The 12,896-nt window shown below is 45.8% G+C and overlaps 1 protein-coding gene across 4 annotated transcripts in view; it reads left to right on the top strand.

Annotated features, from left to right (window-relative positions):
* Positions 1 to 12,896, top strand: part of DROSHA (drosha ribonuclease III) — a 129,664-nt gene that overhangs the window by 79,430 nt on the left and 37,338 nt on the right. For all 4 annotated transcript variants that reach the window (XM_055132420.1, XM_055132414.1, XM_055132406.1 and 1 more), the window contains 3 exons: positions 978 to 1,077; positions 4,516 to 4,618; positions 7,518 to 7,588. In XM_055132420.1, the coding sequence (XP_054988395.1) occupies positions 978 to 1,077; positions 4,516 to 4,618; positions 7,518 to 7,588 (274 nt within the window). The remainder of the gene's footprint in view (positions 1 to 977; positions 1,078 to 4,515; positions 4,619 to 7,517; positions 7,589 to 12,896) is intronic.

Below are 12,896 nucleotides of genomic sequence, written 5' to 3'. Positions count from 1 at the left end.
GAGTGTGTGTGTGTGTGCGCATGTGTGTACCGTTTACATACTTATATGCGTCTCCTCTGAAGAGGTATTTCAGGCCCTTCCTTTACAAGGGGGAGTAGGAAGGTAGGTTTTTCTGTTCTCACATAATTTTTCTTTTCAAGGGAGAGGACCCACCCTTCTCTTTGTGCTCCCTTGCCCTCTCCTTAGTAATTTCTTTGGGTATATTTATTTATTTATTTACTTTTTTTTTTTTCCGGTTTTGGGGCCACACCCAGTGATGCTCAGGAATCACTCCTAGTGGTGCTCGGGGGATCGTACAGCATGCCACGGTCAGCCGTGTGCAGGGCAAATGCCCGACCCACTGTCCTATCTCTCTGGCCCCTTTCGTCATTTCCCCAGCCGAGGGCTAGCCGCTGAGCCTGCTGTTCGTGCGTGTGGCAGGGGCCTCAGCAGAGTGGCCCCGACAGAGCTGCAGACTGGCTTCCCCTGGCACCCACCTGCCCCCTGGCTCCCCGCAGGAGGCCCGGCCTGCCATAATCACAGCAGCCACCTGTGCCAGCACTCCCCACGGTGCCCTTGTCCCCGTCTGTCCTCAGTAGGGGTGCACGTGGCGCCACCGCAGGGCTCTCCTAGGCTTCCCCTCGGGGGTCCCTCCCTGTTCCCTGTCCAGGCAAACCCCTCGCTCCTTGGTCCAGCTTGCCAGCAGCCGGGAGGGTTGCTCCCAGCAGCGCACGGCCAATCACTCGGGTCTCCGATCATTACCCAGCATCAGAGAAATCTGTCAGCCGACTTTATTTCTCCGTGGACGGTTCTGGTCGGGTCTCAGCGCATCCTGGTTCTGTTTGCCGCCACTTAACTTTCAGACCCTTCCCTTGGACCTCCATGTCAAGACCACCGGGGACCCAGAGAGCGTGCGCCTCAGCCCCAGCCCGAGTGTTGCAATGCTTATCTACACGCGTGCTTTCTTTCATTGTTCTTCTTTCTCTCTTCCCTTCCAGTGTCCACTTGTACTACTTGTTTCCCAGTCTGGAGGAAGGAGGCTTGGCCACGTACCGGACAGCCATCGTGCAGAACCAGCACCTGGCCATGCTCGCCAAGGTACAGCCAGCGGCCAACGCGCCGGCCCTGAAGACTGGCGCCTTCCTCACCGCGCCGGGCATCTGCGTCTCCTTGCATTTGAATGAGTCACTCTTTAGGGCGTATTAAAGGCTTAATATTTTATAGGCCAAGCAAAGATTTTTGATTCGGGTTTTAAGGAGGCAGCCTTATTAGTTCTGTTACCTTGGTGAGTTCCGCCAGCAGCTAATGAACTCCACAGTGAGGTAACTTGATCACAGAAGAGGAGAAAATTGACAGATGTGTGCAAACGGAGCTGAGCATTCGGGGAAAAGGAACATGAGAACAAGGCAGAAGAATTGGACCATTTTGTATTTTCCCTTTGTGTAACATTTTGGTATTAACATTTGTTTTTAATTGACTTTAACAAGCAGATTTCGAGCTTCAACAGAATACTCCCGGCCATTAATAACAGCCAGGGTTATTTTACAGGTCTTTGAGTTGCCTCCCCGCAAATCACAAATCCAGCAATAAAGAGAATTAGGGTTTAAGCCAGCCACCTAGCCACACTTAGCTGGTTTACTAATAGAAACTTTTACCCCCATTTACTTTTAGGGCATGTATTTGACTTTCCATGATTTTCACTGGCAACTCAGTTTTACCCCGAGGAATGCAATGTGGGAACGTGCTACCAGAAACACTTCAAATCCACCATACCATTGATCTTGAGTTAATTTTTCATTGTTGTGGTTCAGAAACCTTTTTTAACTGTTCACCTCCCTCTTTCCCCGTTTAGTTACCTGACCCATTGAGGGATGCGGGCCACGGTTTAAGAAACTAACAACACTAGAACCATTACCTAAAGAATCACAATAAAAATAAGGACTCAAGCATAAAACTAGGATGAGTCTTATCCAGTCTTTTCTGTTTATCTATTTTGCTATTCATGTAGCTGCAAGATGGAAGAAACAAAGAGAAATGGAAACTTAAACCAAATATAAAGAAAAAAAACAAACAAACTGCCCTGAGATTGAAATTGAATTGAAACGGGCATCATTTGGTTAAATTCTTTTTACAAATCTAATCTTTTCTGTCAAATCCAAACATTTCTTGGGGCCAGAGAGATGGTACAGTAGGTAGGACAGTTGCCTTGCATGCAGCCGATGTTTGAGCCTCAGCATCCCATATGGTCCCCTGAGCACCTCCAGAAGTGACTCCTGAGTGCAGGGCTAGGAGTAAGCCCTGAGCACAGCCAGGTGTGGCCCCAAATCAGAAAAACAAAAAACAACCCCCCCCCCCAAATTCAAACATTTCTATCAAAAGGAAGAAAAAGATAGAGATTGCTTAAGGCAATAATCAAAACTCACAAGAGTTTTTCGGGGGTGGCGGGGGGTTGGGGGTGGCAGTGGCATTCTCATTTAGGAGTCTCATTTCTGCCTACTATTAACCAAACCCGTACACCTATAAAATGCAGTGAGTGGTCTATCAGGAGACCAATGCCAGGAGCAGAGACAACTGTGAGCTCCTTCTACTTTAGTGACGTGTTTCCGCGAGCACTGTGCAAAGCCTCTTTGAGTCATTCCACTCAGTGCCAGCCCCCTTCATTCCCACCGCCAGCACCATCGTGGTGCAGAAGCCAGAGTCCAGTCCTGTGTCTACTGCGGCGCTATTTACAATAGCCAAGACCCAAAACCAGTCAACAGTCCGGGTCTTTCTCACTTAGGAGGGGGATATTTTGAAGGGCTGCAAATTCCAACCCCTATGTGAATCTTATCAAAGTTCTTAGACAGCTCTTCAGTTGCTCCAACACTTTAACACACACACACACACACACACACACACACACACACACACACACACACACACACTCGAATACCACTCTCTTCTTCAAACATCCACTTCTGTCTCTGAAGAAATGCGGAGAAGAGCAGAGACTGCAAGAAATTAGGCTGTTCCCGGCATTCAGAGCAGAATCGTCCTTCATAATACGAAGTGTGGCTTGCAGTCTAGTCAGGCTGGGGCTCCAGAGAGAGCAAACAATTGGATTTTCCCAGTGAAGTTGTGAAACAGATGCAATTTACATATTCTCGCATAAGCTCAGGGATCAATTTTTTTGTACTTGGGGATCAGTTTTTTTAAGGAGGTGTTTTCTGCTGTTGCATTTGTGGTAGTCAAAAGTCTCATTTGAACACACTTTATGCTCATGAATTCTGAGCAACATAAAATGCTGAGAGCACATATGTCTTGTTTTTATTATCTGTCTTTTTCCAACGCAAATGGAGATGGATATTTTTTAGTATAGATATTGAAACATGAAAATCTTAGTATCTTTTGGGGGCCGGAGTGATAGCACAGCGGGTAGGGCGTTTGCCTTGCACGCGGCCGACCTGGGTTCAATCCCCGGCATCCCATATGGTCCCCCAAGCACTGCCAGGAGTAATTCCTGAGTGCAAAGCCAGGAATAACCCCTGAGCATCGCTGGGTGTGACCCAAAAAGCAAAAATAAATAAATAAGTAAATAAATAAAAGCAAGCTCCTTCCCAAAGCCATTCAGGGAAAAAAAAAAAAAAAGAAAATCTTAGTATCTTTTATCTAAGGACAGATAAGACTCATTGTCCTGGTTCTGTTCATTGGCCTGTGACTTGTTCCATATTGTGTGGCCTATTACTGCTTAGAAAGTTGGTATGGAATTGAATGACATGGTAATAGACTGATTCCATGTTGACACAGTGTTTGTATCTTTCTCTGTTTTGTAGAGATCATTGTGATTTCCATTTATTTAATCTCAGGTATTTTATTAACAAAGCTCATTCATGATATGTCTAAGTTCTGAAGGGGCTTCAGTTGGTTTGTATATTGTGATATAATAAGTACAGAACTCAGGATAAGGAAAACAGATTAAAATGAAGCCAGAGGTCACGTTACTGTGCATTGTGGTATTCATGAATTCTTTATGATTTCTAGAATTGAGCTCAGATACAGCTTAAAATTTTTCTGAGGCCAAAATTTAAGGCGGAAAAACAATTCATTACAAAGAATATCCCTTGGTCCCTGAAGATAAATCCCGCCCTTTGCTCAGAAGATCTCACTTGAACTTTCAGAAAAATGAGGGTAGAGACTCAATAATGAAGGAACATACCCAAAGATGTAGACCTCCAAGTCCATACAAATTAAAATTAAAAAAGATTAAGAGATGTAAAGGATTCCAAGGTCTTAAGTGACTCTGCATTTATTTTCCCACATAGAAATCTGTTCATGATGGCATCATTGTTCCCGTATAATCAAGCCTGTTTGGGTGGGGGAGGGGGATCCTGGGTTGTCAAGGTTATATAAAGCTAAACCGTTGTGGAGTAAGTGGTGGACCAAACTCTACCTGTATAGGGCCAATTAATTTGCAGCCATAATCCTTTATCCTGAGGTTAAGTTACTGCAGTTATCATTTTGTCAAATTCTCTCTTGTTATCACTTTGAATTTTGTAGAAACTTGAACTGGATCGATTCATGCTTTATGCTCACGGACCTGACCTTTGTAGAGAATCTGACCTGCGACATGCAATGGCTAACTGTTTTGAAGCCTTAATAGGTAATTTCTCTTTTCCACACTAGTTTTATTTGCATGTCTAAAATATCTGGAGAGCATGTTCACTGTGGAAACTTGAGCCAGAACTACCATTTTCACAGCACGGAAGTCGGAGGATAATGTCCACCTCCTTATCCTTATTTCGGTTTCCCCAGAGCAGCGCTAGTGCATTCCCGATGCTGAAAGTTGTGCGTGTACTTGATTGTCGATGCTGAATTGAATGAAGTGAATTCATAGGCGGATGGATTACTTTGCTGATTTGATTCAGAATGACAAGCTGGGTTGCTGATGAGACCTTAATACTGGTTTTGTTTTTGTTTTTAATCACATTTCAAGTTCTTCACAAGATTTATTTTTCTGATGGAAACACCTTGGAAAACTGTATTTTCCAAAAATCCCGGGGCTTGAGTTTCCACCGCTATTATTGATTTCCTTGAATCCGGACAGACGCCGACATTTCATTTCTTCACTCAGGCCCTCAATTTCTTTTTATCTGCAACCAGAATGCAATTAGCTGTAGGCGTGGGGAAGTAAGGAAGAGTTAATTGGAGGATGATGGGCTAGTATGCTCTGCAATGAAATGTTAGAATAGATTGACAGTTCTTTGATTTTTTTTTTCAGATAAGTGATTGAGTTTGTACTTCCTTATCATTTTTTTGCCCTGCCTTTGAAAAAGGAATATAAAAGCTTCCCATTACAGTTTTATGCTAATGATGGTAGTGAGAGAATGTTTCATAGTTATCCAGCCTTTTCACAACCATGTCTGTTTTGTGCAAATATGGCTATTTTCAGTGCCGCATGTTGGTATGGACACATAATATTTTTGACAGCATTCCAGTTGACCATGGGGTCAGGCAGGTGTGATTTAATTCCCTCTCAAATTTTTATTTTTATTTATTTATTTATTTTTAATCCCCCCCTCAAATTTTTATCAGCTCTGTATTTTTTGTTTTGTTTTTTTTTGGGGGGGGCCACACCTAGTGATGTTCGGGGCCTGTTCCTGGCTCTGTGATCAGGACTGACTAGGTGCTCGTAGGATCACATGTGGTGCCAGGGATTCAAACCAGGGTCAGCCACCTGGAAGGCAAGCATCTTAACTCCCGTACTAGCTTGCCAGCCTCTGCCAAGTCATTGAATTTCTTTGAGCCTCACTGTCCCCATCAATCCAAGCAAAGTGCCATTTCCTTAAACTCCTCCCCAAGTCACCCCCAGTGGACCCTACTTCTCTGAGTCTTCGTTTCTTCTTTAAACACCTTTGTAGTGAGGAGACCAGGAAAATGAAGATAAGGACGTGCAAATGCCCTGGGAGGCTAGTAAAGGGGGTAAGGTGCTTGCAGGTGGCCAACCCAGATTTGTTGCCCCAGCATCACATATGGTCCCCTGAGCACTGCCAGGAGTGATCCTTAAACTGCCCAAATGTCCAAAAACAAACAACAACCAAAAGAGCAACCTGAAAGGGCTTTACAGAGGGCCCAGGGCGTGTGGTCGTGTGACGCATTACTTTGCTGCTGCTCCACATCATTATTTTTACTAATTGGCTCGATTTTGTCATCGCATGATCGTTGGCATAACTGTTGATTGGTGATGCTTGTTTCACCAGCAGGAGCCCTTATGATCGTCTTAGTATTTGACATTAAAAATAGCCTTTTGGGGACGAGGAGATAGCTTGGAGGGCCGGGGCACGTGACTTGCATGTGGGATTGTCAGGCATCCCCTCTACCTTGTGCTACAAACAACCTTGTGCCAGAAACAACCTCCCAAGCACTACGTGAGGAATAACCTTTGAGCACTGCTGGGTGGGCCCCCAAACCAAATAATAATAATAATAATAATAATAATAATAATAATAATAATAATAATAATAATAACCTTTCAAAGATAGATAGAAAGTATGACTTAAAGATAAATGTGAAATAATAACTTTCCAAAGGTAGGTATAAGTATGATTTAAAGATAGAAGACCTACTCCATAGTTATTTAATAGGTAACTTAAGTGTTATTGCTGTACTGCCAATGTGTGTGTGTGTGTATATAGTGCTATTTCTAATGTTTTAGGTTGTTTCTTTTTCTTTTTTGCCTTTTGGGTCACATTCAGCTGTGCTCAGGGCTTACTCCTGGCTCTGAGCTCAGAGATCACTCCTGGCTGGCTGGCTCCCCATTTGGGTGTTGGGGATCCAACTCGGGTTGGCTATATATAAGGCAAATGTCCTACTCAGTGTACTATCTTCCCAGCCCCAATTTTGAATATTTTAGGATAAATGATTTCAAATTAATGGTGAAGGTTGTCCTGGTTTTGGGCACGGGAAGAGGAGCAGTTGGCGAGGTTTACATCCGGTGGTGCTCAGGATTGATTCCTGGCTCTGCACTCAAAGTTCATTCCTGGGGGGACTCAGAGGACCATATGGCGTGCTCAGGATTGAACCCGGGTCGGCCTCGGGCAAGGCAAATGTCCTGCCTGCTATACTAATTGCTCCGGCCCCAGGTTGCCCTGGGTTTTTATTCTCAGAAGGCTTTATTGATCTAGACTCAACAGTCTTTTTGTGTGTGTGTGGTCTGAAACAATCTTTAAATGCAGAAAACAAAACATTTATTGTCAAGTACATGCACGTCCTTCCCTTGGTAAGTTTCCTAACCTTCATGGTAGTTCATATTCAGCGTCTTTCTCTTAAAATATTCAGATTTTTGGAATTTGCATGTCTATTTCAGTCTAATCTCTAATATAAAGCACAGCTGAGAGAATAAAATGCTACCATTAAGACAATTGCTTCAGATCTTGTCGTTTTTCCTGTGAGTGGGTTTTGGCTTCCCTTTTTTTGCTTTTTATAGAGATATGTAATTTTCTCTGAATATTAATGCCTTTTTTTTTTTTTTTTTGGTCATCCTCTTCTTTTTTTTCCCCTAGGAGCTGTTTACCTGGAGGGAAGCCTGGAGGAGGCCAAACAGCTATTTGGACGCTTACTCTTCAATGATCCGGTATTTATCTGTGTCGTTTGACTATTCTGTTACGTATCATTATGGAAGATTTTTCCATCAAGTAGTTTGTGTGTGTATTTTGAAGAGAGTGTAGGAGAAACAGAACCCCAAGTCTACCTTAGATGGCCAATTTCAAGTCACACCAGAAACAGCTTGTTTCTGCTCCGGTAGATGATAAAGTTCCGTGGGCATTGGCTTATTTCCTGCTACAAGTTTGTCTTCTGTCTGTCACTTGTAAATTCAGTATGAATACAGAAATAGTAGGCTGTGCTTTATTTTGAGGTTTCTCCAAGTTAATTATGATTTTCTGTTTCATAATCGTTGGTTCCCTACCCCATGCCGGGGCATAGTTGGAACTGTAGCTTTTTTGGCATTTGTGTGTAATTCGTTTTTATGTAAATTATGCGGGCTAGATAAATGTATATTTATTCTGCAGAGTCAGTTCATAGGGAGTTTCTGATAGGGCTATGAATAAAGAGTATGGAAGGACTTTTTTTTTTTTTTAAAAAAAGCAAATTACAGTTTAAGGAAAAATGATAGATGGTAACGTAGGTTCTGTTGTTACTAAAGGACCGAGCTATTAATATTGCTAGTGCTACCTTTTTAATCCTGCATGTAATAGAGCATCCTGGATGCATTTTGTGCCAAAATAAGTCAATTTAACATTTAAAGGGAGAGGCAACTCTGAATTCCAAATTGAAATGTCATTATAATTGAATGAAATAGCCCCCGTGGAGCAATAAAGAACAGGGAAGCCAGTGGCTTAAGCGTTTGTGAAGTTTTCGGCTTAAGTGAATGTCAGATGTTACTACAACGTCAGTTAGGACAGTTGAGTTGTTTTGGGTTTTTTTTTTTAAATTGGTTGTTTTGAAAAATGCAACCTGTCTAAGGATATGGTCGCTTTTTTGTTTTTGCTGGGGTCTGTGTGTGTATGTGTGTGTGTGTGTGTGTGTGTGTGTATGTGATGATTCTATAGGTATGAATTTTCTGATGGGGAAATTATCTACAGATGTTCCATCCCTCCCATTTTGTCCTAGACATAGAAACAAGCTTGCATCTTGATTTGTAGCTGTAGCAGATGGTGTATATTTTAAGACTCGTCCTCAAATCTTAAAATACCGTCGTTCTGGTTGGTCTTCGAGGGCGATGTCAGCAAACTCCTTTGTTCCCTCGCTCCTGTCATGTCTCCAAGTGTCCCCACCTTCCTTAAGCGCACCTTCTTCCTGGCTGGGCCCGCACCCCACCCCGTCTCTCCCAGCTTCCCTGCACCTGCACCCACTCTCTTCCTCTTCCACCATTGGATACGCATCCGTACCTTGTGCTCTTAATTGCATCCCTTTTTTGTTTAGATTCCTTTTGTGCTCAAAATTCCTTCCCTCCCTCTTAATGACTTAGTCAGCTTACTTTGCATTTCCAGCGTTGGACATAGGCTGGGTTTATTTAATGTTTGTTAGAAGAGGAAATGAATTAATGGTAGAGGGGAAGAATAACTAGCCTGATCAAGTTCTTCCCAAGGGGACACAATGGTTTGGAATTCCTTCCAGCATGTCTACTGGGGCACCAGAGAGGGCTTTCTTCCATATCCCTGATACCCTCTCAGTAGGCTGTTTCGCCCCCACCCTCACCCCGTGTTCGGGGCCACTCACCTGGGTCACTTACCTGCCCGCTTCCTCTTGGTCTGCTGCTGTGAATGGACGTGTGTGAGGAGCAGAGGCACCCTGCTGAGGGCTAGGGACCCGCCTTAGGGCCAGCATGGTACTTTCCTCGGCCTCCAGATGTCCGTCCCCTTCGAGGCCTGCACTGGCAGTCACTGATTTCAGGGCCAGCAGGATGCAGATTGCTTTGCTTGCCTTGTGTGAGGCCAGACAGGAAGCAGCAAGGGATTGACTTCCGTGAGAAAGCATCACTCACGGTGTCATAAATCACAGAACCTCATTCGATCAAAAAAAATTAAATAAATAAATAAAACTTAGGAGCCATCAGCAGGTGAGGACAGGTCAGTAGTTGTGTGTCCTGAGCTATTGTGACCTGGGGGGCACAGACAGCAAAGCCAGGTCGTGGGCAGGAAGGGCGGGGGCGGTGGGGCTCTGGCTGAATCTCCCACCCTTGCCAGCCTTGAGGGGAGCATTACTTCCTCCCAGTCCGCTTTGCCGCTGGCTGGCTGGGGCTGTCCCGCAGCCCCGTGGGCAGCGGGGCCTTGCTGCTTTCACAATCACAGCTCCTTTTCACTTCGGCCCGGACAGTTGTGCGACTGGCATTTTTTTTTTTTTTTTTTTTTTATTCTGAGGGTATTCAGCTCTTCTGAGTTTTACCTGGAGTGTTTTAAGATGCCACATGTATTTGCTTACCCAAGTGGTCCACTTAGAAAGACTGGGAAAGGGGCTGGAGTCTGGGAGGGGCACAGCAGATAGGGCATTTGCCTTGCTCGTGGCCAACCCGGGTTTGAACCCCAGTATCCCTGAGCACCGCCAGGAGTAATTCCTGAGTGCAGAGCCAGGAGTGACCCACTGGGTGTGACCCAAAGAGAGAGAAAAAAACGACTGGGAGAGGTAGCTCTGTTATCTTTCTACTCTTTAACACACACACACACACACACACACACACTCACACACACTCCTCAAACCCCAGAGAGATGGCTGTAATTTTTTTTCCAAGTTTGTTTTTTAAGCCATATCTGCCTGTGCTCAGGGCTTACTCACGACTCTAGGCTCAGGGATCATTGCTGGTAGGACCATATGGGGTGCCATGGATCTGACGGGGATCAGCTCTGTGCAAGGCAATTGCTTTAACTCCTGTACCATTCTTTGGCTCCCGACTCTTTTTTTTTTTTTTTTGCTTTTTGGGTCACACCCGGCATTGCACAGGGGTTACTCCTGGCTCATGCACTCAGGAATTACTCCTGGTGGTGCTCGGGGGACCATATGGGATGCTGGGAATCGAACCTGGGTCGGCTGCATGCAAGGCAAATGCCTTACCCGCTGTGCTATTGCTCCAACCCCTAGCTCCCAACTCTTGAACCTTTCTACTCTTACTTTTCTATTCCTACACACGTACTACACACACACACACACACACACACACACACACACACACATGCACACAATAGAAGAGATGACTAATCTTCCTCATTTTATACACACACACATATACACATGGAGAGATGACTCTAGTCTTCCTCCTCTTATACACATACACAAGCACACACAGACACACACATGAAGAGATGACTCTAATCTTCCTCCTCTTATACACATACACAGACACACACACACAGACACACACACGGAGAGATGACTCTAATCTTCCTCGTCTTATACACACACGGAGAGATGACTTTAATCTTCCTCATCTTATACACACAGAGACAGATGATTCTAATTTCCCCGTCTTATACATACACACTGACACACCGACACACACTAAGAGATAACTCTAATCTTCCTCGTCTTACACACACACGGACAGATGACTCTAATCTTCCTCGTCTTATACATCCCTTCCCCCCAAATGACTCTATAATCTGTCTCCCACATGCCTTATGAGACCCTCCCGGGAGCTCCAGAAATGGAAACAGTGTCTTTTCCTGTGGGAGCACCACAGACACCTCATTTCACACAGGGTTAGTAGTTGAACCCATCACCTTAGGCCCCAAATATTTCTCCTTTATTTTTATCCCCTGAGTTTGACACCTTAGGAATTTCTTTTCTTGACCTGGAGCCTTTCCTTCCCACAAGCATCTCCAGGCCAACTCCTGCTGACCTTGTCCTATATCTCTGACAAGCCCATTTGTTTGTGGCCATCCACCGCTCTCCTTTGAGTGTGCCCCAAGTCCCTGGCTCACGGGTGGCTGCATTCTGTTCCCCCCCAGTCCACTCTCCCCCAGTGTGTGGTGTTGTCTTCTGTGGAATGCCCGCTGGCTCTAAGCTTTCATGTTTGAGTTTCAATCATACATTGATCACACACCCGTCCCTCCACCAGTGCACATTTTCCACCACCGATGTCCCCAGTATACCCCTCCTTTTAAGCCCTCCCCTTGCCTCAGTGGCAGACAATATTCCCCATACTTTTTCTCTACTTTTGGGCATTATGGTTTGCAATACAGATACTGAAGGTCATCATGTTTGGTCCATTATCTACTTTCAGCACACACCTCCCATCCTGAACGATCCCTCCAACCGTCATTGACTTAGTGATCCCTTCTCTATCCCAGCTGCCCTCTCCCCCAGCTCATGAGACAGGCTTCCAACTATGGGGCAATATTCCTGGCCCTTGTGTCTTCTGAAGGAACCTGATTTCCTATGTGCTCCCCGCCCTCACCCCAGGGGCCCGAGCCTTTTAGCATGGGGCTCCTCCACCAGAGTGGGGCACACATGCCAGTCCTTGAGCCTTGGTGGGCACAGCCTAGGCACCCTGGGACCACAGCTTGCCTGAGTCTTTGCCTGGAGTGGTGGTCATTCCTGGGCAGAGCCCCGAATGTGTCCGCCAGTCACGGCACGGGGCAGAGTGGCACGGGTGCCTTCTTCTCCTCAGTGCTCTGCCTAGTCGGGGTCACCTCTGGGGACCCATTCCCTCTGAGACATTACTTCTCTCTACGTCTTTCTTCTCCTGCACCCGTTTTTCAGGAGACGTCCAGAGGACAATCTCCCCTTGCGTGCAGTGTAGACTGCAGCATACTGCAAAAATACCCTGTAAGGTTGTCCAGTTCTCTGAACTTGCCCTCCCTGCTCCCGGCCAGCCTTGTTTGAGGACCGGGCCAGTATCCAGTTCATCTTCGTAAGCTCGGACATAACAGATCAGCAGTAACAGATGCCACGTGAAACCCATGGCCGGGCAGTGCCTGCTTTCCAGAAGCGCCAGCCACAGGGAGAGGCTCTGCCCGGGGTCCACGTTGGGCAAACCGACAGCTGGTGTCCCCGTGTCGAGCTGTCTCCATTGCTGAGGTGCAGCCCACCTTACTCAGTGTACCACGGCTGCACGGATCAACGTGGACACCACTGGGAGCCGCTCGTTGAACGGGTGGCTGCAGGCATGAAGGGGAGAAATCCCTTTTTTTGGGTTTTTTGTTTTTGTGCCACATCCGGTGGTACTCAGAGCTTAATCCTGGCACTGCTCTTCAAGATCTCTCCAGGGACACGGGGGATCATGTGTGGTGGTTTGACTCAGGATCAAACTACCATATGTGCCCGTATGTTCCCCTGCCTGTAGGACAGATACCCTACCCACTGTCCTCTCTCTCAGGCCCCTGGAGAAGTCACTCTCAAGAGCAGATGTTCGCTTTGACGTTCCAGGCGCTGTGCTTTACCATGCT

The sequence above is a fragment of the Sorex araneus genome, chromosome 1 (assembly GCF_027595985.1).
Source record: "Sorex araneus isolate mSorAra2 chromosome 1, mSorAra2.pri, whole genome shotgun sequence".
In the NCBI taxonomy this organism is placed as follows: Eukaryota; Metazoa; Chordata; class Mammalia; order Eulipotyphla; family Soricidae; genus Sorex; species Sorex araneus.
Note: the sequence above shows the minus strand (reverse complement) of the source record. Positions and strands in the feature narration are given on the sequence as shown.